This window comes from Culex quinquefasciatus, chromosome 3, assembly GCF_015732765.1.
Source record: "Culex quinquefasciatus strain JHB chromosome 3, VPISU_Cqui_1.0_pri_paternal, whole genome shotgun sequence".
NCBI classification, from domain to species: Eukaryota; Metazoa; Arthropoda; class Insecta; order Diptera; family Culicidae; genus Culex; species Culex quinquefasciatus.
In genome coordinates this window covers 71,372,918-71,400,136 of record NC_051863.1, presented here as the reverse complement: position 1 = coordinate 71,400,136, position 27,219 = coordinate 71,372,918, and the positions used below count along the sequence as shown (strand labels likewise).

General features: G+C 37.8%; 1 protein-coding gene across 1 annotated transcript; it reads right to left on the bottom strand.

Moving 5' to 3' along the window:
• Window positions 1-106: 106 nt before the first annotated feature.
• On the bottom strand, window positions 107-26,932 carry LOC6037565 (putative mediator of RNA polymerase II transcription subunit 12). Its single transcript, XM_038264776.1, has 4 exons — window positions 26,644-26,932; window positions 12,223-12,521; window positions 1,688-2,054; window positions 107-1,624 (listed from the first exon to the last, which is right to left on the bottom strand). Exons 1-4 carry the CDS (start codon window positions 26,666-26,668, stop codon window positions 339-341), a joined length of 1,977 nt encoding a protein of 658 aa, XP_038120704.1. The 5' UTR covers window positions 26,669-26,932; the 3' UTR covers window positions 107-338.
• Window positions 26,933-27,219: the final 287 nt, after the last annotated feature.

Genomic DNA, 27,219 nt, shown 5'->3' with positions numbered 1-27,219 from the left:
GGAGCGAGGTTTTGAAAAAAATAAGACTCAAAAATAGGATTTAACCTAGGTTAAATCAGGGTTTATCGAACTTGTGAGATTAGTAGTAAAAATGCATCAATCGAAAGTTGTTTCAATAAAATATATTTTCGCATCAATTTAACAGCATTACACGTGTAGTTTCATTTATAAATTAAACATAACAATTTCAGTTTGCTACCTCCGCTGTCCAACCACAACTAACATTTTGTGCATGGCAAGCGAAAGTACTATTTAAGTTAGACTAAACACTAAATATCTCATACTCGCTTAGCTACAAACTACGACCTATTCTAGTGTTGTGGAAGCACCACTCCGGCTTACGGAGCCGCCTTGTTCGGACCCCGAATACCCGCCGAGAAGGGGTCGATGTGCAGCGGACGCAGGTAAGTGATGACTTGACTCGGATTGTTCTCCGCCGCAGCAATCTGGTGCTGGTGGTACCGAGAGGCTTGGGCCACGGGGCCATGGCGTCCAGAGGAGGCAGCACCGGCAGCGGCAGCAGCTCGTTGCTGCTGGGCTTGCTGTTGTGCGTGATACTGCGAGATCGGCACGGGTACGGGCACCGGCACCGGAACTACGGAATAACCCGCATCGACCAGAGCTTGGAATTCCTCTTGGGTTAGAGGTCTGTCAATTTTGGGTGGGATTTTGTGGTGTTGGTGCTGCTGCTGCTGCTGCTGCTGTTGTTGTGGGGGTGCTTGTTTTTCGGCACTTGAGGGCGCTGAAGACGGCGACACTCCGGTCTGTTGGGACACGTAGATGGCCGATCGTGAGGGGGCTTCAACTTCTTTGGACTTTTGCGCTGAGTGTTGACTCTGTTCTGCTTGCTTTTCGCGGGCAATGTATTGGGCTTTCTGACGGTGGGCCTGAATTTGCGCTTTGCTGGGCTTTTCGTGTTGCAGTTGAGGCGCTTCGACGATCTTCATCGGATGCGACGGGGTGTGCTGTTCAACGGGTTGTTTCTCCTGAACCTGCTGGTGAGGGTAGTAGATCTGGAGGTTCTTCTCCTTTGGGACGTAATACTGAATTTTGGGCGATGGAGCACCAGCGTGTGTCTTTTCTTCTGAGTGAGTTTGGTGCTTTGGTGAGACTTCAGTAAAGTACTGCTGGGGAGGATGAGACTTTGCACGTTCTTCCTGGGCGATGAACTGATACCTTTGGGCCGGACTTTCAGCGAACTTGTGGGGTCCTACCTGCAGATGAGCAGCGTTTGGCTTTGGTCCGGTGTAAGCCTGAGCGAACGGAGCAATGTATTGAGCCTTGATCGACTGTTTTGGAGCATGTTCGTGTCCGTTTTGGGACGGATAGGCATATTCTGCGCTTGCCTGAGGGCTTGGCACATACCGAGGGCTCTCATGGGGACTTTGCCTGTGTCCACCACCAGCTTGATGATAAGCTACCGGGCGGTTGGACTCAACCAACTTAGCTAGTTCTTTTTCAAAGGAAAAAGCGCTAATTGGCTTCGACACAGGCGTTACTGACCCAGTCGGTTGGATGCTCTTGTACTGAATACGGAACTGCTCGGGATCGGGCTGCGAGTAAGCGTGTCCGTGCTCTTGACCAGTCTCCAGCAATTGGACCGTTGGGCGGTACTTTGGTAGTTCTGGAAGGTACAAATTAGAATTAGTCAACGTGCGAGTTACGAGCGATCACCGCAAATGAATACCATGCTTTCCGGCTGGCCTCGTGTACTGCGGCTGTTGATGTTGCTGTTGATGATGCTGCTGATGGTGTTGCTGTTGCTGCTGCTGTTGAGCTTGAGCCGCGGCGTGGTGATTTTGGGCCTGGGCTTGCTTCACGATTTGCGCGTACTCCTCCTCCGTGATGTACTGGATTTGATTATGCTGCGGTGATTGATGGTGGGCCTGTTGTTGCTGAGGTTGATAGTATTGCGGCTGCTGCTGCTGTTGCTGTTGATGTTCGGGCTGAACATTTTGAGGCTCGTAGGAGTGGTGTTTCGCGTGCTTGGCTGGCGCTACGTGTTTCTGGTGATCGGCTAATTGCTGAATCAAACTGAGATATTCCGGGGGAAGCTGCAATGAGAGATCGTAAGACACTTTGAGTACAACCTTGATTGATTGAGCACGATTGAACTTTTCAACAAATGGCGCTGCCAGCCGCGCCTCTTTTTTTAATGCTTGCCATCCACAACGAAGTGTTTGTAATATTGATTTATGAGCTCAGGTGCAGATGACAGGCTTGCAAAGATAAGTCAATCAATATTTGCCAAGTAAGTTATAAATTTTGTTCTATTTAAGTCCAGTTTAGAAAAGTCAGTTTAGTTTTTGAAATGCAGATAAAGAAATGCTAAATTGCGGAAATGATGCTATATCAGGAACATGTCTTCATAGTTGCTCACGACACAATGTAACATTCAAAACATGTCGTTGTTCTTCTAACAGTATATTTGTGATACTGTTCAAACATCTCAAATGCTTGAAAATAGCCATCCAACCACGTACGTAAATGCGCCAAAAGACAGTAAAATTAGCACACCTCGCAAGACAGGTGCTAACACATTTCTGAAGATGTGCATTATTCAACCCGGCGGCAAAGATGCGGCACGACGACGTTCTGCTGCACGTTTCTTGCCCCCTCCTCTATCGAGCTCGGCTTCGGCTAGTAAAAACAAAACTAATCGAAACATAATAAGCCAGCCAGAGCCAAGTAAATCGAGTTTCTAAGGTAAATGTTACTTGTACCAGTGCGCGAAACCGGCGAGCGAGTATGTAATGGAAGAAGCCCAGCATCGCGCGTTCTTCTCATGGGAATCTCGACTCTTCTACGACTTTACGGTGGGACAATATAATTACATAAGATGCGGTCTATAGCGCGGTTCTGTCTTAAATGGTAAACGTGCATCACGTTTCCAAGTTTAATCACTGGAAAATCAATCGCACCAATATAGCAGCGCTGGCTTTTGAAGATGATTCAATTGCGAGGGCCCACTTTGGGACAACCGCGTTTGGAGGGACTGCAGCGAAAATGTTCCATACGGAATTGGCATAGAAGACAAATATTTTTAGATTTTAAAAACGTCCCACAGGATTCTTTTGAATCTCATGAAAATACATTGTATGATTAAAAATTTGTTATGTTCACAGAATCCTCCTGATGTCTAAACCCCGAATAGCAAAAAACCAAAGAGTATTAGGGTAGAGTAGTCATCAATGAGAACGGGGAACAATGATAAAACAAGTCGTAGTTTCAACCAATCAGGCTCATATTTGGGGGAAAGGTGTATCTACTGGACACACGTCTGCTATAATAGTGGCTTTGGTTATGGACGCCTCCTTGAAAAGTTATTCATAAATGTTTGATTCTGGGGTGTAAGAGTAAATTATGGACAAAAAATACTTTTTCGCTCGTAGGCTGTCATTTACACCAAAACTAATGTTTCTTCAAATTCCTTTCGACGTTCCGTAGGGATTGAGTTGGGCTTACAATGTCCTTTCATTAGATTTGACCAAAATTTAGAATATACCCAGAATCCAGGGCTGTCTCATTGTTCCCCACTCATGTTAGCCAATGGGTAACAATGAGACACTTTGATTTTTCTTCATTAAACATTTCAAAATCCATGTAAATCTTTCAAAACATGAATTGAAAGTGATTTTTGGCATATTTATAGAGTTTTAACTTCATTTAACCAAAAATATGAAGTTATTTGGTATAAATAAATGGATTTTACAAAATTTAAATACTTTTTAGTATAACTTTTGTTGATTAAAGTTTCATGTTGGCAAAATTCCTCTAAAATGTTCAAGGCAAGTCACCTGTAATGGAACAATACAAAAACATGATGTTTTTGCTAGAAAAGTATTGATTTTCGTAGAGTGTCTCATTGTTCCCCAGCTGTCTCATTGTTCCTGCCAAGTGCGTCAACAATGAGACAGTTGAATAACTCTGGCTGTAGATGTCGGATCGATCTCATATTCTGGTCAATGTTAGAACACACTAACAGAAAGAAAATGCAGCAAAAAGCTCATTAAAACATGCTGATGAAAAAATTTGAAAAATCGTTGAAAGTTGAAAACCAAAAGTGTCTCATTGATGACTACCCTACCCTATTCCCTTCTCTCTGTAAAACTCTATACCGTAAAACTGGGTGACTTTGATAGCCGGGGTGACTTTGATAGGTTTGCGATTTTTCCGCAAAATGAAGAGTACAATTAAATGGTTTAGAAACATACTGACCGTGGTAGAGAAGTGTTTAAAGTACCTCAAGAAGAACTTTGCATAAAATTTTGAAATGTTCAAAATATTAGTTAACTATAGTTAAGAAAATGTTGATGAAAGTCATTATTTTAAACTACTCAAAGTGTCATGATTTTCTCAATGAACATGATTATTTATCGAAAAACGGAATGCATTTTCGGATTCTTTGGACACTAGGAGAAGGGTTAAAAAAGTTTGTAAATAATAAATAATAGGTGTTTTTGAAACACAATCAAAAACAATCTCCAAATTTATATGTGAAAACTTGTGATTCGTGCTTCGAATTCAGTATAAAATGCAAAATAAACAAAACTAGTTTTAACAAATTTTAGGCAAAATTCCGACTTTTAAACAATTTTACCTAAAATTTGTATGTATTTTGCTAAAAAGATTATAGGGGAGAGTGGGAAGACTTGATCCCCGGGGACAATTGATCCCAAGCCTGTATCTCGTCAGCATGTGGGTAAAACAATTAGCTTTGTTCTAGAAAGTTGTGCGAAATTGACTAAAAATCATTGTAGAAAACAAAGAAAAAAAAATGTTTAGATAGAGTTACACACATTTTTCTAAATAGTGCTCCAAAAAACTTCTAAGAGATCTTTTTTCTTTGTTTTGATAAGTATAGAAAACACTCAAAAATTATTCGAAAAAATATTGTTTATACATGAATTGTTTGATAAACATATCAACTCCAAAACCCTTACGTATTTGACGTAAAATTTATCGTCATACTTGTGGCATTCTAGATTAGCCGTGTGATGGCTGAATTAGTGCTGAGTTTAGGTAAACACGATTAAGCGTGTGAGCGCTCGAGAGAGCCAGTCAGTGTACGAAGATGGTTGAATAAAGCGGTGCATTGCAAACCGCAACATTGTGTTTTACTTTTAAGCTTCAGGATATCACATTGGCGATCCTGCCACGATGATTTTCCCTTGTTTTGTGGAAAAAAGTAGTGAATTAATCTGTAATATTGTGTTTTTGTGAAAAAGGAAAAGAAAATTGTAGATTTTGCACGCGTGGGGTTTGTTTTGTTTTTATTTGCCTGACGGAGCTCTTGGGTTAACCCAGTGCGTGAGTAGAGTCCGACAAGAACCCGACATTGAAGAGGCATCGTCGGTCGAATTCCATTCGGTGAATAAAAATGAGTGGTTGCGGAGGAAGAAGGCGTTTTTAATGGGTAAGAGCCGTGTCGAACTGTGTTTGGTGTAAGTGAAGGAAGGTTTATGAGTCGGCGCTTGAGGAGGTGAACGAGTAAAATAAACAAGTGAGTAGAGTGACTAAATCTAAGAAGTAGAAAGGGGTTTTCTGTGATTGAGCTGGGAGTTGTTTTATTGTGGTTCAGTATTGTACGTTCAGTTCCTTACTGGACTCGGTCGTTGGAAACGGCCGTCGGCTCAACGACTGTCAAAATAGGCGGCGGGCCAGATCGGAAAAAAGTGAAAGGATCTCCCTCCTCACTTCGCGTCACCATCCAACTGCAGCAGTGTTGAGAAACAAACGAAGCACGCGGTCGCATGTTGGCGGCATCCAGCCAACCCTAGGGGTGTTCATGTTTTAAAAAAAAATATAGCATTTTTCAAGAAAAATTAAATATTTTCAGCTGAATTAAAAATTTGCAAAAACAATCGAACAGTTATTACTGATGTTGGAGAAGTGATATAAGATCAAAATTCTAATCCATTATTTATCTGTGAATAAACATTTTTCACACCAAAAGGGAATCCCTAGGCCTATACACTACCGTTTCCAATTACCGTAAGAAAATCCGGCTATCAGCTAAATCCACAATATTATGAGCAATAATGATAAAATAAAAAGATGAACAATAAAAAAAAATGTCATGTAAACGTAATATGTAATTTAGTGTTGTATTGGATACGGCAACCTGTTAGAGTGCATTTCAGATCAAGGAAAATCTGAGTCAAGGACTATAAGACTATACGAAAAAACATGGTATTTGAACAATCTAGTTGTGTGTTAATATTTATGAATTTGATGCCAATTTTGATAGTAAATGATACAATAGAAAATAAAATAGTAAATTTATGATATCAGGATTTTTAGCAGGCTTGGCAGAAGTCAGTTAAGCATTTTGGTGACGAAGCAGTATTAAAAGTTAAAGTATGGACCTTGATCAATTTTTACACATTTTATAAATGAGAAATAGAGGGAGTGTGAGTGTTATAAAAAAAAAAAAAACATGTGGCGATTTAGCTGACGTGTTTTGAAAAAAAAAATAGAACAAAATTTTAAATACGAAATAGAGATGCTTCGATTCGGCAAGCAGCTGATAGGTACGATTCATTGGAAGTTAGTATGAAGAGAAAAGTCAGTAAAATTAAACAAAAGGAACCTAAAAAGAGATTTGATTTTACTGCCAATGTTAATTAGTAAATATGAAGGGTCACAATAATAATTGCGTCAAGTTATTTGATTTCAGGTTTATTTAAAAATAGTTTGTAATTTTTCTATCTTCGAATAAATGATGAAAGTATTCCAACTGTTCTGGTCAAGTAATGTAAATTGCCGATGAAATTCGATTAGATTCGATGGGAGAACTATAAGAACAATAAATGGTCTGGAGGTACAGTTCGGTTGTTTACTTAAGGAAGTTTCACACGAAGTATAGACAAAGAATGTGAAAAAATCAAGAGAGTTTAAATGCAGTTAGATTGTATACACGATCATTCGTTTAAGTTTTGCCTATATGAGTTTCAGATAGTTGAGTCAAGTTGGACCCATTTCCAACTATAACCAAAGTGTTTTTGAAATTTAAGAATGGATGTCTTGGTCGAAAAAAAAAATGCAATAGGTTTCAAAAAGTTGAGTCGGGTTTAGCCCAAGACCAGCAGACAAAGAGTTGAAATAGAAAGCCCATAACCTGCTAAAAAAAAAAAAAAATGTGTTGCTGACAGTTGAGTCGGGTTCAGCCCTAGACCAACTTAAACTATCATGTGTTTGGAAAAAGTGGGTTTAGCCCATGGCCAGCGAAAGCCAAAAGTGTTGAGTCGGGTTTAGCCCAAGACCAACTTCAAGCTAAAGTGTGTTTGGAAAAAGGAGTCGGGTTTAGCCCGGGACCTTCTTAAAAAAAAAGAAAGGTTACTGACAGTTGAGCCGGGTTTAGCCCATGACCAACTTAAACTAACGTGTTTGGATAAAGATGGTGGGTTCAGCCCATGGCCAGCGAAAGCCGAAAGTGTTGAGTCGGGTTTAGCCCAAGACCAACTTCAAACTGAAGTGTGTCTGAAAAGAGGAGTCGGGTTTAGCCCATGACCTTCTTAAAAAAAAGAAGAGTTCTTGACAGTTGAGCCGGGTTCAGCCCTAGACCAACTTAAACTATCATGTGTTTGGAAAAGATGGTGGATTTAGCCCATGGCAAGCGGAAGCCAAAAGAATTGAGATGGTTAACAGATTTAGAAGGTGTTTGAGAAAATGAGTCTGGTTAAACTTATAACCAAATATTTTAATCTGAAGTGATTCTCCAAGTTAGTCGTTACAGTTTAAGTTGATGATAAATCAGGACACTGATTTGGTTGAAGTCAAGATAAACAAATAGAATCACCCTAAGGTACCTGTATCACAACGTATTCACAATGGCATCCTAAAATTAAGCTTTGATAGAGTTATCCACGTGCGCATGCATTCTATACGTATTATATTCTGTATTCTGTTTGTATACGGAAAAAGTGAGGTTAAATTTTAGATAAAATAGTTAAATATTTGAGTTATCGTTAAAACAAATGTCTTGTCATTTTTTTGCGTTAAAGTAAATAAGTGTTAATAAATGGATTTAAGCGTGTTTTCGCCGTTGTACATAAACATTTACATTGAGCTTTAGGACCCTATTAACAGTACCATTGGAACGTAAGGCAAAATAACTCACATGATAGGGAGATGGTTACACGTGCTTTCAACATTTTCTATATGTAAGATGGTTACACGTGCTTTCAACATTTTCGGAAAAAGGCGAGACGTGGTACCCGAGTTTGGCTCTATTGTGAATTGGTTGTGGATTAATAATGGCGAAAGAAGTTTTGCAGCAAAGCTTAAAGACCCTATTTTTTCCGATTTTTTTTTTACAATCAACAATTTTATATAACGGATTCGGATGAGAAAAATTATTTCCAACAGTATGATGTACAACTTTCCAATATTTGTTTGATTTTTCTATGAGAAAACTGTAAATTTAGAAAAAGGTAATAATTTGGACTATTTGGCTTTAAAGTCTGTCCAAAATCAATAAAAATTGTTGAATATACGTTAACACATCTGTTATCAACTATGTAACTAACTGTTTATTTCATTGATATATACGAGGAAACTAATTTTTTTTCGTGTTCCAAAACATGTTTTTTTTTAAGAAAAAGTTCACAAATTTTTGCGCGCTCAAAAATTGATGTTCATTTTTTCAAAATCTCGTCTTTTGCAACCAGCTTCATTAAGATTGATGCAGGGAATCATGAGAAATAATCGATTTTGTTTCTTTAATCCGGCAGAAAGGCATACGATTTTAGGCAAGTAACCTCGTTTTGGCGCCACCTACATTGAAACGCAGTCGCGCTGCAAAACCTCAATAAAGAAGAGTTTTGTTATTGGTCGGGTAGAAGCAGGAGATAGTGGAAGATAAATAGCAATTTGTCCCGAGATTTGTCCTGTCTCGGTAGAGTCGCTGCTAAGCAGTTTGACTAACAATCCAAAGGTAGTCAGTTTGAACTCCGATGGATGGGAGAATAGGTATAAAAAGAGGATTGCAATTGCCTCAACAATCAAACCTTCGGACATTTGGTTTTGAGTAGGAATCTCGCAATAGAGAACGCCAAGTTAATGCTGATGAGCTGATGAAATTTGTGTAATGTAGGAATTTAGACATCATTTTACTTGTACCTGGATTAAATTGTCAATTTGAAAATTCAAACGATAGTTCCTAGTTTCCACAAGGAAAACAAGGCATTTGCAACGCGGATTCAATTCAATTTATACTCAACTAATGATGACATACGATAAGTCGCCTTCCCAAAGGTGTCTTGATAAGGTTTAGGTCGTGATGATGCGTTACCTTCCAGTCGACTTCAGATGATGATTAGAATTTTACATAGGATAGTTATTATTTGTAAGGGATGTTAAAGATAGCACTAGAAAAAGTTATTAAACAAGGAATAAGGAAAACAGGCAAACTAGGATAAGGGATTTGCATTTCCGAAGATTATAGGAAAATTGTGAAATATGCTTTGTACCTTATGGTATAAGTTGCTGAATTTGATTAAGACCACGGTTCGGTTAATATTATGAATTTGTTGTGGGTGGTTTTTCTCTGTTTTTTTTTCTCGTTTGTCTTTTCTTTTTTTTCAGCGGTAGCAGAGGAAGAGGGAAGAACAGAAGGAGCTACCGTTTTGGAATTCAACAGACTAATGATTACTACCGGAGGGACCGAACGCTGTGTTCTCATTTCTACGATACAATTCAGCGAAGACTTAGATTTAAGAGTTAAAATACAAGTGATAGTTTTTAAGTTATCATTCATTCATAAATTATCGAAGGGGAGGATGTGGCATTCTAGATTAGCCGTGTGATGGCTGAATTAGTGCTGAGTTTAGGTAAACACGATTAAGCGTGTGAGCGCTCGAGAGAGCCAGTCAGTGTACGAAGATGGTTGAATAAAGCGGTGCATTGCAAACCGCAACATTGTGTTTTACTTTTAAGCTTCAGGATATCACAATACTATTTTTACAATCAATTGTTTAAAATAGTGCGTTTAGGGAGACTTGATTCCTGCATTTTTACAGTCACTGGAATCAGCCTCAAAATTAAAAAAATGGGCTGGACTTTCGTACATAGTTTCCTTTAGTATAGTTGTACGTAACTTACTGCAGATTGAACCATTTTTCAAAAGTTTTGTAAACAAAAATTACCAGCTTTGGTCAATTTTGGTCTAAAAAGAAAATTTTAAGTTTTTAAATATTTAACATGCTAAACTTGTTATATTTTGAACACAAACGTACAGGTTTAATGTGAAATTGCTGTAACTCATAGAAAATAAAAAGTTTGGATGAATAAAAAACATTTTCCTTAAGATTTCTTCAAAATGTTGAAAGGATCAAATTACCCCCAACATTTCGAAAATGCCGGTTTGAAATATTTATTTAAAACGCTTGGCATGATTCGAAGAGTTTATCTGATGAAATACCCTTATCAGCCAAACATAGTTGAATGTTTAAGCTTTCAATTCATGCAAAAAGATCGTAGTTTTGTGAGAAATTGACAGAGTTATGTGCGATACAAAAAAAAGGGATCAAGTCTCCCCAATCTCCCCTACACTTAGTTAACTAAATATAAACATTGATTTTTTTTTCTTAAAAACTATATCAGCTACTTTAGTGATGGTACATTTAGCGTACCGTAAACTGGGGTCAATCGGGACACATGGGGCGAATTGGGACAGCATTTTCAACCATGTTGGAGCACAATATTTTGATTTTTCTGGTTGGTTTCGGTTAGAACAGACTCAGGCCAACATAATGTGTACGTCCATTTCCAAATTTAAAAGCTTTAAGTGCTCTAAAAACTGCTGTCCCTATTCAGACTGTAGTCCCGATTCACCCCAGATTACGGTACAAATAAAGTTTGGACATCTTAAATAAGATTTTAACAAGAAAAACTATGACTATCAAAGTCACCCCGGAATTAAAACTAAGAATTTTGACGTAACTATTTTTCTAAACATTATTGAAAAAACATTTTTGTCCGAAATAGTGCATGGATTTTGCGTGGCCTACCCCAGTTTATTTTTTTTAAATAATAATCTTGAGAAAAACCTTCCCTGTTGGAAAATATTCTAAAAACAAATTGAAATCCTATAAAAGTCACCCCGGTTTACGGTACAACAAACAATAAGAAACGTAAACTGTTTCGAATATTTCGAGTATAATACACAATGCTCCAAATTCTCAATTTATATATTATAATCAAATATTGTGGTTTTGTTTATTTATTATTTTACTATTTTTTTAATGTTTCTATTTATATTACTTTGCTGAATTATGCTAGGATTTGACAAAAACATTACTTTTATTACTTAGTCTTGAGTTAGGGATAATTGTAGTTTAGATCAGAGTTAAATTTTCTTCAATTTGACTAGATGAAATCTTCAACAAAAAAATTCAATAATTCGAGCATCTGAAACACCAACACATAATCGATAAGGTTTTCAACATCTTAAATGGTGTACACAGTACAGTCTGAACTCTATTATCTGAAGTCCACGGAAAAAATCACTTCGGATAATCGAATTAAGAAAAAAAATGATTGGGGGTCACTAAGCTCAATTTTCGCCACTAAAATACTCTATTGTGATTTGGAAATTTTGAATCTCATATGGTAGCCAAAATGTCAATTTATTTACTTATTTATCATTTCCCAGAAAAGCTCGAACTGAACCAGAATGCAATTTGTTTCCCTTGATAATATGTATATACCCTGTTGAATAACACAACTCGACATTTTTGAAGTAAATGTTTCAGTTTTGTCAAGATATGATAGATTTGGGATCCCCGAACACGTTCCAATCGACAGAATTGAATGTTAGTGCGCCAATATATAAAATTGTTATTCTCGGACATAAATGCTATAGAATCATTTTAAACAACCAAGCGCACCCTTTTATGAGCAACCATGCGCACCCCTTATGTTTTCTACCCCCTATAGATGAACGTGGGTGCGCATGGTAGCTTAAGATGACTTCATAACATTTATACACGAAATTTTCGATTTTATTTATTGGCTCAGATTCACTGTAATTCATTTCTGTAGTTTGGAACGTGTTTAAGGAACCCAGTTCTACCATAGCTTGGCGAAACTTTAGCGTGTATTGACATCAACTTGTTGAGTTGTGTAATCAATTTCTCGTCCTGTCGTCGTCACCCGTATTCCGCTCGTCAAGTCCTCGTCCCTTGCTGGCTGCCGCAAACTCTACACCTTATAACTTACATCTTGCACTTGTTCTTGGCCACTGCCCGGACCAGCAGAGGACGCCGCTGCCTTCGGCTGGTGTGGCCTAAACAGCAGCTGACCTCCGGCCTGCTGGGCATAGTAGTGGGCCGCTACGTCCGGATCCTGGAAGTAGGCCTGTTGCTGCTGCTGCTGGCGCCGTTCCGCCGCCGCTGCTCCCTGGGGCAGTGTCCGCGTTTCGTGGTCCGTCTGGCGCTTCTCTTTGGTGGCCACCGCCTCTTGGGTAACGTTCTTTTCCGGTGCCGCCGCCGCCAGTATGCCACCTATCGCACAACATCCTGCAGAAGAAGACAAAAACAAGCATCTCTTATTAGTGGCGGGCTCGCTGTCTTTGTCGTAAGACAAATCAAAAAATAATTTCGATCCACCACGCATTATAACACGGTTTGATTTATTTAGCTTTGGCTTTGGTGTCGAATGGGAATGCGCTTATTTCTTGGCGCACTGCGTGATGTAATATTTGGAGCGGTGGTGCTGCCAATGATGATGATGCCACAGGCCAATTGTCTTTGCGTTACACTTTGGTTCAGTTTCTCATCAGCATTCCGCGCATTTTCACGAAGCCCAAATAAAAAAACAAACTAACTCAGTCCCATTCAGCACTGTATTATGCGAGGGGTGATGCCGAAGCCTATGATTAGAAAATTACATTACCAATAAACACAACTTTTTTTTTAAATTCAGTTGAATAATCATATTTTTAGAAATGTGAAAATCTAGTTCGTTGATGTCCTAAGATAGAATTCCAATTTTATGCATCTCTAAGGTCGCCATAGACCTAACTTACTACCCTGGTCCCATCATTCGAAAGATGCTTCGCCGAGGGTATCATCGCCTCGTGAACTGCAGGTAAAATCGACCGACGGCCACCACGACGTCATTGAGCGCGCTTTTTTTCCCTATGCTCCGATGTGCTGGCGGATGGGAACGGTAGAAGAGGCGCTTTGAAAGAATTCTCTCGTGAGACCGCACGTTGTTTGTGGGAATTCAAGGTGGAATTTCGCTTACGACACCTGACCCAGCACCGCGAAGTTGGACGGCGTGGGAGGGTTCTTTCATCACCGCAAGCTGCATGACGAACCCTTCGCACCTTTGCTTTTATTGAGACACCCCCCCCCCCTCGGCTGTGCGGTACTTGCATAAAATGGTAAGGTCTTCCGCAAACATGCGGAGATAATTGAAGGGCTACAATGGCGGGATTCCTAACAAGAAACTACAAATGGAAGATTTGTTCACGGTTTTGATGCGTGTGGTATGTTTATTGCACTTTATGACGCCTTTACAAATCTTTTATTCGAATGTTTGTTTACACAAAACGTTTGTAATGCAAAACAATGTGAATGCATTTGAAAAATGAGAAAAGAATTGATTCGATTGGTGAAAAAAATCGAATTAATAAGTTGTACATGTTAAAGAGTCTATCATGCTTGTTCCTAATCTGATCGCTTGAGTGGAGTGGAGTTTGTTTACACTTCAGCATTGGCCAATTTACATTATTTTGCTCGATATGAAGTTTTTACAAAGGGAATACAGTCATCCCTCATATTCGGAAAAATCATAGAAAATCGATAATTGAACCTAATGAATCATTTAAAAGCTTTTATTGCGAATTTTTCGAATGCTGTATCGAAAAGCTGCAAATTTTAACTTTTATATCCAGTTTTTGAAAAGAAAAATTTTGACCCTTGAAATCCACAAATTCGGAACACTTTTTCTTTACGGATTTAAACAAACGTTGGTTCTCTCCATAAGTACAATTTTTTTACAAAATAATTACTTCACGCACTGAAATCAACGAAACTCAAGCTTAGTTATGTTTTTTGAACGGTCTGTTAACTTTTTTGTGAAAATATCAGTTAAAGTCTACTCCAATTGAATGTAAAGAAATGTAATTCCATTGCCTTCAGCAGGAAACATGAAACACCAAACATAACAGTATTATTAGGAAACCAACCAGTAGACAAATGCAAAGTAGTACGTGATTTAGGTGTCATCCTAGACTCACAACTAACTTTTGTAGAACACTATAATACAATAATAAACCAGGCAAAAAGTACATTAGGCTTTATAAAGCGCTTTGCATTCAACTTCCAGGACCCGTATACTATTAAATTACTCTATATAACGTATGTCAGGCCACTCTTGGAATACTGTAGTATCGTCTGGAATCCATTCTATGCCGTACACCAAGCACGTATTGAATCTGTCCAAAAACAATTCTTACTGTACGCACTACGTAAACTAAACTGGACTGCATTTCCTCTCCCATCGTAAGAAGCACGCTGCATGCTCATAAACATACAATCATTACAAGAACGTCGTAAATTTACCATGCTCTCTTTCATCAACGACATTATTTCTCAACGCATACAGTCAGCAGCATTATTTTCAGAAATACGCAATAGAATTCATGAACCAAGCCTCTTAGACATTCATCACTTTTTAGAATAACTGCATACACGACAAATTATTTAAAAAGTTCGCCATTAAATCAAATGATGCGCTTTTATAATGAAAAATCGCAGTACATACATTTCGACATGTCTAAACTGGAACTACGGAAAAATCTGTACAAAAGTTTAAGGATATTCGTGGATTTTTATTCATAAATATCATATCGCTTCAACTAAACATTACACAGTTTGGTAATTCTCCGCCAACTCACACAGCAGTTGCCCCGACGCCTCTTCGATTTACGTGAAACTTTGCCTTAAGGGGTAAATTTTGTCCCTGAACACGAATCCAAGGTCCGTTTTTTGATATCTCGTGACGGAGGGGCGGTACGGCCCCTTTCATTTTTGAACATGCGAAAAGAGGTAGAAATTTGGTGTCAAAGAGACTTTTATATAAAATTGTACGCCCGATTTGATGGCGTACTCAGAATTCCAAAAAAACGTAATTTTCATCGAAAAAAACATATTTTTTTTAAACTCTGCCATTTTCCGTTACTTGACTGTAAAAAAAATTGGAACATGTCATTTTAAGGGAAATTTAATGTCCTTTTTGAATCTATATTGACCCAGAAGGGTCATTTTTTCATTTAGAACAAAAAATTTCATTTTGAAATTTCGAGTTTTTTTCTAACTCTGCAGAATTATTTTTAAGAGTGTAACAATGATTTACAAAGTTGTAGAGCAGACAATTAAAAAAAACTGATATGTAAACATAATGGGTTTGCTTATAAACATCACAAGTTATCGCGATTTTACGATCATGGCCGTTCATGGTCACCCACGACAGACACGGACAACGAAACAAAGAGAAACGCAAAAAGTTACTTTTTCAAAACCTTTTTTTTCGTAAAGTCGCAATAACTCGTGATGTTTTTTAGCAAACCAATAATGTTTATAAATCATTTTTTTGTAATTGTCTGCTCTACAACTTTGTAAATCATGGTTACACTCTAAAAAATAACCCTGCAAAGTAAGAAAAAAAACGAAATTTTAAAATGAAAAATGTTGTTCTAAATGTCAATGTAAATGCATAGTGGTCCAAATCGAAAAAATAAGTGGAAAATGGATTTTCCGAAAAATGGTGACGTTTTGGAGCTTTGGTGTCTTGAGAAGAGTTGTTGCAAATGGAAAGGGGCAACTTTTGGTTTGGTTGAAAATTAGGGTGGTTCTCGATTAGGGTGATTTTGAAAATCTAACTTTACAGGAATATTTTTGGGAGTCTTCTAGAAAATAGTTGGGCTGGCTTATTCAAGCAACTTTGTCGAAGACACCAAAATTTTATCTTCGAAAATCAGTTTTTTGAACGTGGCAATTCAGGGTTAACTTTTAAGAGAAAAGTGATGTTCGAAGCACTTTTAGAACTCTAAAAAACGAACATTTTCATTTTTTGACTTGTCAATTAGGACTTAAGGGTCAAAATTTACAGCCATTTTAAGGTCAAAAAGATGCAAATTTAAAACTTAAATATCTCGAAAAGGCGCAAGCCAAATTTTAAGCACCAGGTTGCGTTTGAAAAAGAAGATCTAGCACTACAATTGCTGAAAAAATCTCAGGGGTGTTTTTCTTTAAACTCGAGATATCTTCATTTGAAAAAGTCTAATTTTCAAGGGAAAACCATATGATCATACCTTGTTGTTGATATTTTTTTCTATATTTGTTTAAATATAAAAAAATAGTTACAGTGTTTTGAACATTCTGAATTCAAAACAAACGAATTCCAAAATAAAACATTTTTCAAACTTTATCTTTATTTAAAATTTGTGAAAAATTCAAAACAAATCTGCGAAATTAGTTGTTCACTTCCGATGCATAACCAAAGTGAGTTGCTTTGAAAATTAAATGGAAACGTTCATTTCTTTCGACAAGTATGATTCAATCAACCGTGGAAATGGCAAATCAAGTTAATCAAATAATTAATTGCTTCAAAGCGATCACAATAAAGTAATTAGCTGCAAGCAAAACTACGCCAGCATGTAACATTATGGAACTCGACATTTTTTGTTGTGTGCTTCATTGTCTCGTTAAGTCATCATCAAAACGATCTGGTGCTCGCACGGTGGCCGGCAATCCGGTCCGGCACCACGCGGAATCGTCCGGCCACATTACCTAACGTGTGCCAACGACGTTGAAGCATTTGCGGGCAAGTAATTTGTATTCGCCACCAGCGCGCGGCTGCAGAACCAGTTAATCGAACGTGTGTCTCATTTCACCCCGCCGAACAAGATCTTTCTCTTTGGTGCCGTCCTTGCCCACGGCGGTTAATGAGAGGAAGGTAGGAAGGAGAGGGGTGGCAGGGTCGGTCAATGGCGCCAATAAATTTTCACTTACTTCATTTGCGAAAAAATAAAACCAAACACGTTGCACGCTGCACTCGGAAGGCTCGAATCATATCCGGGGACTGTTGTGAACATCAGTGGGGTACACTTAGTTGCAAAAAAATAGATTATAGATAGCATTTTTTGTTGATAATTAAACACAAGTAAGGGAAATTTCAAAAGAAACTTTGATAAATGTATCGTAAATAAAACAATTCATCAGGGAAAAAGTCACAATATGTGATTTTGTGTCAGTTTAGTTCGTTGTACTGAGATTCCTGAAATTGTGAGTCTTCACTACAACTTATTTTAATCAAACAGCAAGACAAATTAAATAATGTTTCTTAAGACACAGAGTGTATTCAGGTATCAAGTGTAAATTATTTTATTTTTAGATTAAAAGTAGCGCAAAACTTTTGCAACTGGATTAGCGCCATTTGCATTCTTTGATGAATTTCTGGTTTGCATAATCACTACTATAAATTTAATTACGTGTGATGAGATATCGTTTAACCTGTCTCTAGCACCCTGCCGTCGACCCCATGAACATTGCATCTTCTGTACTGTTTTCGTAACAGAAACGTGTTTGTGACACATTTAATAATAACATACATAAGCGCCGTTAAATGTACAAAAAGCACAACCCGTGATTAAAAACCTCTTCTGCGCGGACTGCTGCAGTCGCGCCAAACCACTTTGCAGGCAAATAAAACGCATAATAATCAACGGTTTCGATCTTGAGCCCAGGCAACATCTAACATTAGTTTTCCTTTTTTTTACCACAAGAGACATGGTCGCGCTCGCAAAAAAAACCAGACCTCCAAGTGTCATTAATCTAAAACCAGACTGTCAATCCCATATTGAGCCGATTTCCTCCACACCGGCGATGGTGGTGGTGATCTTTCCGGTTTTCCACCCTTGTACTGACCGTAAAAGCTAATGAGACATTACCACTTCCACTCTTGCGCGCTCGAATGCCAACGGAAAGTACTCATATCTGATTCAATTATTGTGTAACAAAGAAATGCAAGCGAAAAAAGATAGATGCTCCGATCAGATTTGTCACCCGCTTGTCGGAAAGGAATGCAAACCACGTGACACGTGATTTAATGGGTGTTGACGTGCTGATTGTAGGAATTTTGAAAGTTAATGCAGCGCTTATACAATGGTAAACAGTCTTGGAAGTTCCGGAGTAAACGTCACTTGAACCTCGACATTAATATATATTTTTTTTATTTTTTTTACTATGGTTTGAATTTAAAGAAACTCACACGCACGGCTGATATTTTGTTACCTTCAGTGTTGCCACTCTATCCTATTTTCTTTATGTTTGCATGCAAAATGTACGCCTTTCAGCTGGCAACAATGGTGCCCCTGTCAAAGTCATTTTTTAAGTTAAGATGCTGCCCTTTCTAAACTGAAACAATTGTGGAACTTTTTGCTGTAGACAGACACTGGAAGCTGACTTCAATTAAGTGGTCGATTGCGCACAGGAGACCGAGGAAAACCTGGTAAGAAAATTGACATTTTCGTTAGTGCAACTGAGCCGCCCGATGTGCGTCGTTAGAATTCAGCCAAGGTGGACAAAAATCGTCGCGATTTTTTTAGTTTTTGCATATTACTGCTTTAATTTACAAGTATTCGCACAGAAAATGTTTTAAATCAGTGTGCTTACTAAAGATGTTACACTTGGTGATAAGTTTGTAGTCGGAAAAACTATTTTGGAGCCGTAATTGTACGTCAAAGTGCTGATATGGCAACATTAGAGGCACGCTGGAATTAGATGCTGTTCCCCTAATCCATTAAAAAAGTGATATTATAAACAAATGTTAAGGACTTTCGAGAACAATTATCATAATTGTATGAGATTTTTTTTTACTGTGAACAGACACGGACCACTGCGACACTTGCGTATCTATTGTAGTAGTGGTTGGTTTTTTGCCTTGTTTCATATAAGTGCTACCTTTAGACGTTTTAGTTTAGTTTTAGTGTATTGACCAGGGGTGCCCAACCTTTTGGCTCTGCGGGCCAGATCTGATCCGGAAATAATACTTGATAAAAATTAACAAAAAAGGAAGGCAGATAAAAAAATATTCAATAAGAAATATTGCAAATATGATTTGAATATTTTGATAATGAAAAATACAAAAAAATATCAATATTTTTAAGCTATTCTTATTTAAAATTGTAAAGAATTCCTTGTAATCAATAACTTAACAAAATAAATATTGAAACTTTAGCCGCTGCAATTCATTCTTAGGTTTGAGTTCCTCACACTTTGGTCATTCGTTCATTGAAACAGTTCATCCGATTGAGTGGCTTATATGCTTATATGGTCAAATGTCCATCACTTAGTCATCAAACCATCGTGCCCAGCACAACAAAATCATGGTAATATTACACCTGGGAAGTGGTACATCCAGGGTTACCAGGTCTGAACAGAAAAAATCTGGCAAAAAATCTTGAAAAATCTGGCAAGCCATTTTTCTCAAAGTAAAAAGCAATTTTGTGTTCAAAAACAGTATATTTTCACTCTTTATACATTATAGATTCACAAACTAAACAAATGTGGAAGAAATAGAAAATTATTTTTTTTCAGAGTTCGGAAACTCACTCACAAGTTACTCAACCATGAGGAAAAACTAAGTTACCTGCGAGTAAATTACTCATCACTCTCGGTGAGTGTGAGGGCCTTCCTCATTTACTCACAAAGAGGGCTTTGAGCGCTCATGAGGGTTATTTTAGAAAACAAATTTCGAGATGTCAAACTGTACATCGGTAATTTTCCTGTTCACTCAACAGCGAAAAAGTAGTCCTGATGGTAGAGGCGCAGAGCTATCAACTTAAAGTTTTTTTTATCACAGTGGTTCAAATCCTGATTTTAATCAGTTTTTTTCAGCTGTTTGTTGTCAGCTTCCAGCTGTCCTACCGACGGATTGGTCGAAGATTGTTTAGACGGGGAATGCCTCTGCGGGTGAATTTTAACAGCTCTACCAGCAGTGGATGGCCGTGTTGATGAGGTAAGTGGCCACTCCCGGTCGTCGACAGTTGTACAAATGTGTTTTGGTTAAGAATCGGGACATGCCTAAGAAGTTGCAGTAGCCACTGGTGGCTTTGGCTTGGAGGTTCACTGAAGACTAAAAAAGGCCGATCTAGTGCTTTGGACAGCTTTAGGCTAGGGCCACCGGCGGCCGCTGAGGCTCTATTGGCGTATCCTGGTTCTTAGGCAAGACATATTGGTAGAACTGTCAGCGACCGAGAGTGGCCACAGTTGCACAGCTGTCGAAGGGAGTGACCATTATCCACAGCAACACGGCCATCTTCTTTTGGTATGGCTGCCAATATCCACCCGCAGAAGCTGCCGTCGTCTGTGGCCTCCGATTTATCCTGCGGTAGGTCAATCCACAACGGATTCGACCGGTCACCAATCTTAAAATTATGAAAATAATTGCCCATCCGCTGGACTTTGACAATCCAAAGTTTCTTTTGAAACAATGAAAAAAAAAATACGAGACAGACAAAAAAATATTGTTTCCACTTTAATACCAACACATAACCTTCGGATTAATAGACATTGACGCTACCTCGAATGTACAACCGATTGATAGAGTCGCCTGATTTTGGATTGATGTGGTCATTGATTTTGTAAATAACAAATTGTTGGAAACGGCCTACTCATACCCTCATTTTACTCAAATATGAGTAAATTTACTCAGCCCTCACACTCACGGTGAGTATCGAGAGTGTTTTCTGTGAGGAAGCCTACTCAATTTGTGAGTGTGAGTGGTTTTCCGAACTCTGAAATCTGGCAATGCCAGATTTATCTGGCAACCTGGCACCCCTGGGTACATCTATTATGGCAGAAATTGTGTGATTTTACCTCTAAAAATGTGTAATTTTGCTTCTTTTCTGCTGTAATGTATCTTTATCAGTCTAAATTGAGGTAAAATTACATCATTAAAGAGGTAAGATTCAACTTACTATAATTACATTTTCCATATATACACAATTTTTTACTGTGTGGCCGTTTCGACAAAGACGCGGTCCGATATACCAAAGGCCTTGGGTTCAATTCTCGATAGCGAGAGTTTATTAAGGGTAAACTTTCTATTCATTGTTCTAAAACATTTTTTAAAATATGAAAGTTTACGTAATACAAATTTTTTGCTTCATGATTTTATGAGACAATCTTGATTTTTGAAAAATAATTGTAGCGATTTTTATCCTCAATACGATACATTTGATTGTTCACGCTAAATATTATCCTGTCTCGTCCCCAAGAATTTGCGAGCTATGCTCGGCTAGTGTCGGATCAGTCAACCAAGCTATGCTAAAAAAAACTAATCGGAAAAAACATGTTATGACAGCCTTGTTTACTGATTTTAAATAATAAATTTTATTCAGGTTCTTAAACTAAAATTTGATGATAACACAGTCAACTGTTGAAAATTTATATATATATATATATGTTTTTTCTTTATATTTATATCCAACAATACAAGTTTGTACATGTTTTCGGATGTAGCATAATTTATAAATTCATTCATTTTTTGCTCATAAGTTCTAAAATTTGATCTTAAGCTTATATTTTGAATTAAACAATATTTCATGAACGACCTAAATCCATTTTCAAAAGACATCGCGTACCGGGTGCAAAATGCATTCAGGCCATTTAGGCTTCGATTCCGACCCGAGGATCGTAGATTGGGAAGCCTTGGTTTTGGCCAACACCAGATTTCAATTGAACATCACGTTGCAGAGTTTTTTTTTTTTTTTTTGTTGTGCCGTAAACTATCATTTGACGAAATTTATCGCAACTCAAAGGCTTTCAAAACAATAAACCAAGAAAATGCGCACCGAAGCCTGTTTTGCCTGATGGGATTGGAAGTCCACATAACTCGTCTTGAAGCAAACATTTTAAAAATACAGAACGATTTTTGATATGATCATATAACATCTTTTGCCTTCCTCACTGAGGTAAGGCTATAATCCTGCTCTAAAAATGAACTTCGTATAAAAACGTCGTAGACCCACCTTCATGTATACATATCGACTCAAAATCGAAAACTGAACAAATGTCTGTGTGTATGTGTGTGTGTATGTATGCATGTGACCAACAAACTAGCTCATGTTTCTCGGCACTGGCTGAACCGATTTGACCCGAACTTGTTGCATTCGACTTGGTTTAGGGTCCCATAGATCGAGTTTTATACAGATTGAAGTTTCGATAAGTAGTTCAAAAGTTATGTATAAAAGTGTGTTTTCACATATATTTGGATCTCACTTAACTGTATGTAAACTATATCCGGGTCCATCATCCGACCCATCGTTGGTTAGGATATCAAAAAACCTTTCCAACGAGTCCAAAACATTGAAGATCTGGCAACCCTCTTTGAGATATGGCCACTTAAGTGATATCGATGTACTTTTTGGAAGCCGGATCTAAAAAATAGATGAAACTTGTGTACAACCATTGTTGTGAGGAAGGCTCCAACCACATAGTTGGATTAAGTTAGTTTTTTGAAGTAATATTTCCTCAATTTACGTGAAACACACATCATTTACACATACAATAATGTAAATTTACCCAATTTCCAGGCAAAAGTTCAATTTTTTTTAATATTTTTAATTTGTTGTACTTTTTGAGAAAAACGATTTTTTAACTTTGTAATTAAATATTTTCAAACTTTGAATGATGAAATCAAACTCTTTGAAACAATCGGTTCGTATACTATCGCTTAACAAACGCTCCAAGTTTCAACTAATTTGGTTACACCAGTTAAAAGATACAGTGAATTATGTAAACATAAATCTGAAAAGCACGTGTCACAAGTGTGTTTCAAATTAAAATGCTACTACGTGTCACAAGTGTGCACAGAATTTCCATACAAACTAAAACAAGCTCACATCAATGGTTTAACCGACTTAATCAGTCAATTTTCAAAAGCAAAAGATGGAATTGCTTTAAGAATATGTATCATCACAAATTTGTGAAAAATATGAAAAAATATTTTATTGATAAGTTTGAACCACGAATATTACTTGCCGGCTTAATAGCTTAATGGTTGCGGCCTCTCAAGCAGAAGGTTCAGGGATCAAATCCTGGTCAGTTCATTTGAAATTTGGAAACTGGAATTGAACTTTGAATATGAACAAAATGTTCTAATGCAATCAGGTGGTACTAAAACTTACAATAATGTCACAAGCGAGGTGATTTTGAACAACTATGGTAAATTATCTCGATATAATTCGTAATAAATCTGATTTTCACTACACGGAGAAAAAAGAGTTCCCAAAATCGTGAACACCCGTTCATGAAATTGGGAACTACGAACTAAGTGTTCAAATGCCATGGTACGATTTTCAAAAACGTACCATGGAATTTGAACACTTAGTTTGTGGTTCCCAATTTCATGCACGGGTGTTCACGATTTTGGGAACTCTTTTTTCTCCGTGCAAATTTCAATGAAACATTGAATTCGACATTGTCAACATAACGCAACTCATACAAATGATTAATGTAGCATTATTTTTCACAATGAATTGAGGTACTTAGCATTGGTAAGCAATAAAAGGTACATTCGTTAAAAGCTAGACAGCCAACATTAATTCCCTGTCTGCGTCTTGTTTTTGCCCTAATAAAAAATAGTAGCGTTAGCGCTACTTAAACTCGAGACCCCCCCACAGCTGCGGCCATCAGGAAGAGAGCCCGCACCGCGCTCGGATGGTATTATTTCGTTTCAATTAATTTTAACTACTTGACAGCTGCCATGTTGTGCAAACAATGCAACTAGAAATCCCCTCGATACCTGTTCGATGGTAATTTAACACCTAGGTCCACGCCACCTACATAGGTGCATGTGAACTCTCCACCCCGTAACAATACAAAGTTGGTTATAGCTGATGCTAGTAGTTAGCTAGTAGTCGACTAGCAGGAAGATTGGTCCAGGCGGAAATTGTACGAGGCGGCGCGCGAAGAGATGGTGGTTATTTTATACAACCGAGCCGAGTATTCTTCTCATGTGTCGGAGTTTGGTGCCAACAGGTGCAGACAGGCGTCGCCACTGATGGCCATTTGAAACGCCTCTTCCATGCTGCTGAGCCCATGTACCGTGAAATGTTTCCAAACAAACCCATTGTGCAGTTTGTTGTGGGAAAGTTCCTGCACCGTCTCCCACAGAGTGCACAGTGCTTTCTTGTCTGACCCGTCCCGTCCGTTGGTTGTTCGAAGCGATCTCATCCAGCTGACTTAGTTTTCATGGTTCTATGAGTCGGGGTCTTCAGGTTACTTTCTGCAATGCCGTCGTCTTGCATTACAGCTCGGCTTAGAAAGGACGGCATACCGCGGTAGACCCAGAGCGTTACCTCATCGAACGTCGTCGCGTCGTGCACAAGTTCGGTTGATCTGATCCTGTCCTATAGTCCGTGTACGAAACGTAACGCAATGTACGACCCAGTCAACCAGTCTGTACCAGTCGGTCGGATGGCATTAGAAGACACCAGGCCGGGTCTTGAATTTTACCCTTTCTTTCACTTTCGTCACAAATAATTATTACGAAACCGAACAGCATTATGCCATGCTAATGGTTGGCGCAGTTGTTCGAAGATGCTCGCTTTTATATTGGAATTTGCGCGCAAAATTTGCATCATAAAAGTGGTTCATTGATCGTCGATTTTTGTTTTGTTTGTTTTGCTCGAAACTTTTGTGGCTTGATGTGGGGTTGATGTTGTTTTTGCTCAGTTTATCTGAACCAGTTCAAGGTACATTAATTTACGAGTTTGCTAAAACACGGTACCATTTTTAAAATGTTTATCTAATAAATATATTAATTGACATTTAAGCATTGAAGATTTTGAAATAGGTGCGTTTTATTATTTTCTATTATTTTAATAAAAAAGGATCTCAGCAATTGTTTAACGGATCTCCAAACTTGATAGGGCAAATTAATGGGAATATTTCAGATCTCTTTGAATGTGTTTTTGTGTCTCAAGTTAGTTTAGGGTCGCACTTTTTTTTGCGGAAAAAACTTTTTGTGGAAATTCATCAAATAATTCAAAAATACTTGCAAAGCTGTTAATAAACCTAGGCAAACGTATTTTTAAAAAAAAAAACGAAACTATTGGCACTACGCCCCCCGGGGCATGGCCTTCCTCTAACGTGGGATTTCTGCTCCAGCGCCTCTGACGAGACAGGAGAAACCGGGACCGACGTTTTACTTCACCATCCGATAGAAGCTCAGTGGATAAGGCGGGAATCGAACCCGCGTCTCATAGCATCATCGGGATCGGCAGCCGAAGCCGCTACCCCTGCGCCACGAGACCCACACCCACAAACGTATTTTAAAATATCCAAATTTTGAAGTTTTGTTGAATAAAAAATATATTGACCCAATTTTTCGGGCCGAGTCAAACTTTTCAGAAATACTTCACATAAATTTGAAAAATCGGAACTTTAGGCATACACTTAATCTATAGATCTTTTAAGATTCTGAAATTCAAATTAAAGTTAGTTCATGCCATATCAATTGAAATAAAAGTAGTGTAGAGAGATATTTGTTAAAACATTGAAATCACAAACCATAGATTCAACATTTCAATGGAAAAAAAGTTTTTTTTAATGCATTATAAAACAGTACACACGGAGAAAAAAGAGTTCCCAATATCGTGAACAAGCGTTCATGAAAATGGGAACCACGAACAAAGTGTTTAAATTTCATGGTACGTTTTTCAAAATCGTACCATTGGAATTAAACACTTTTTTCGATGTTCTCATTTTCATGAACGCTTGTTCACGATTTTTTCTCCGTGCAGTTGCTTTGCAATTATAATTTTTCAGAAATCAAAAATTTGACGAAAATTGTAATGTTTGTAAAACAAAAGCTTTTTGAAACTGATTGCAGCGGATTTTGCATTTGAAAAATATTTGCAAATACTTAATCCATTTCCAAATAAAATATTTATTAAACAGCCCTCTAGATTAATTAGATGAGAAAAACAAACACATAATTTAAAAAAAAATATTAGAAAAAAATCACTTCCAAAATTGACCTAAAAATATTATACTTTCCAAAACATTGGCAAAGTATTCATAAATGTTAAAATTTCTCCTTCAAAATCGTTTTCAAAGTTTAAAAATTGGTTTATTTTTTTTCGTTTTTTTTGTTCAAACGTTACAGGATATTATCTAAAAGGGTTAATTTTCACATAACAATTTTTGTTCTTCATATATACCAATAATACAGCCTTTCAAAATATTGTCCCAAATATCAGGGTTTGAGCTCTTGGATGTAAAATTTAAACTTACAACCAGGTTTTCTCCTAATCATAATGTTTTTTCTTTTGAAATTTGGGTTGTTCAGTGTCATGTTTGCCATAATTCAGACAATTAAACTAATTTTTATCTACCAAGCCATGATTTTTTACATTTTGTGTTCCCGTTCCTTCAATTGTTTTAACTTGTAATAAAATAAAAAAAATAATAAAACCATTTTATTACAGATTCACGGCAATTATGCAATTCTTGGAATTTCCATCACGTTACAATAATTAAGAATTCATTGTTGTCTTTGCATCTTCATGTACAACATTTTTGTGCACTATTTCTTTAAATATAACAATAGAATTCAACTCACCGATAAACACCAATTTTAACCACATTTTGCACTATTTTCCCCAACTGCTCTTCTGAATGTGAGTAAGTTCTTCTATTGATCCAGAACCAGAAAGATCTTCCTGCTAAAATCCACGATGACACTCAGATTTTTCTTCTTCTATCCACTGAACAAGCACGACCGAGCAACCAACAAAACCACGATCTGCACTGCACGAAGCCTGAACGTGAATTAACGAGTCCTCAGCGATTTTCCACTACTTTTCTTGGGGAGCGAATTTTCCAACCGACATGCTTAGCGCATGTCTACCAGCGCGCAAATTAGACGGATGTGGCTTTGTAGTTGGCATTTATAATATAAGAAATCACAAAAGCGCGTCTCTAACGCGAGTAACGAAGCCGAACGAAATCAACCCGACCACGGGTTTCGGAGAGTTCTCTTGATGCTCTCGATTGGGGGGATCTCCTCCAAGTTGGCAGAGACCCCCAGACCTGGACCCGAGACGAGAGCACGAGAGAGAACCCCAGAGAGACCTCCCAACGGTGCCGACGAGAGCAGCAACTTGGTCAAAAGCCACCCATCGAGAGAGTGAGAACA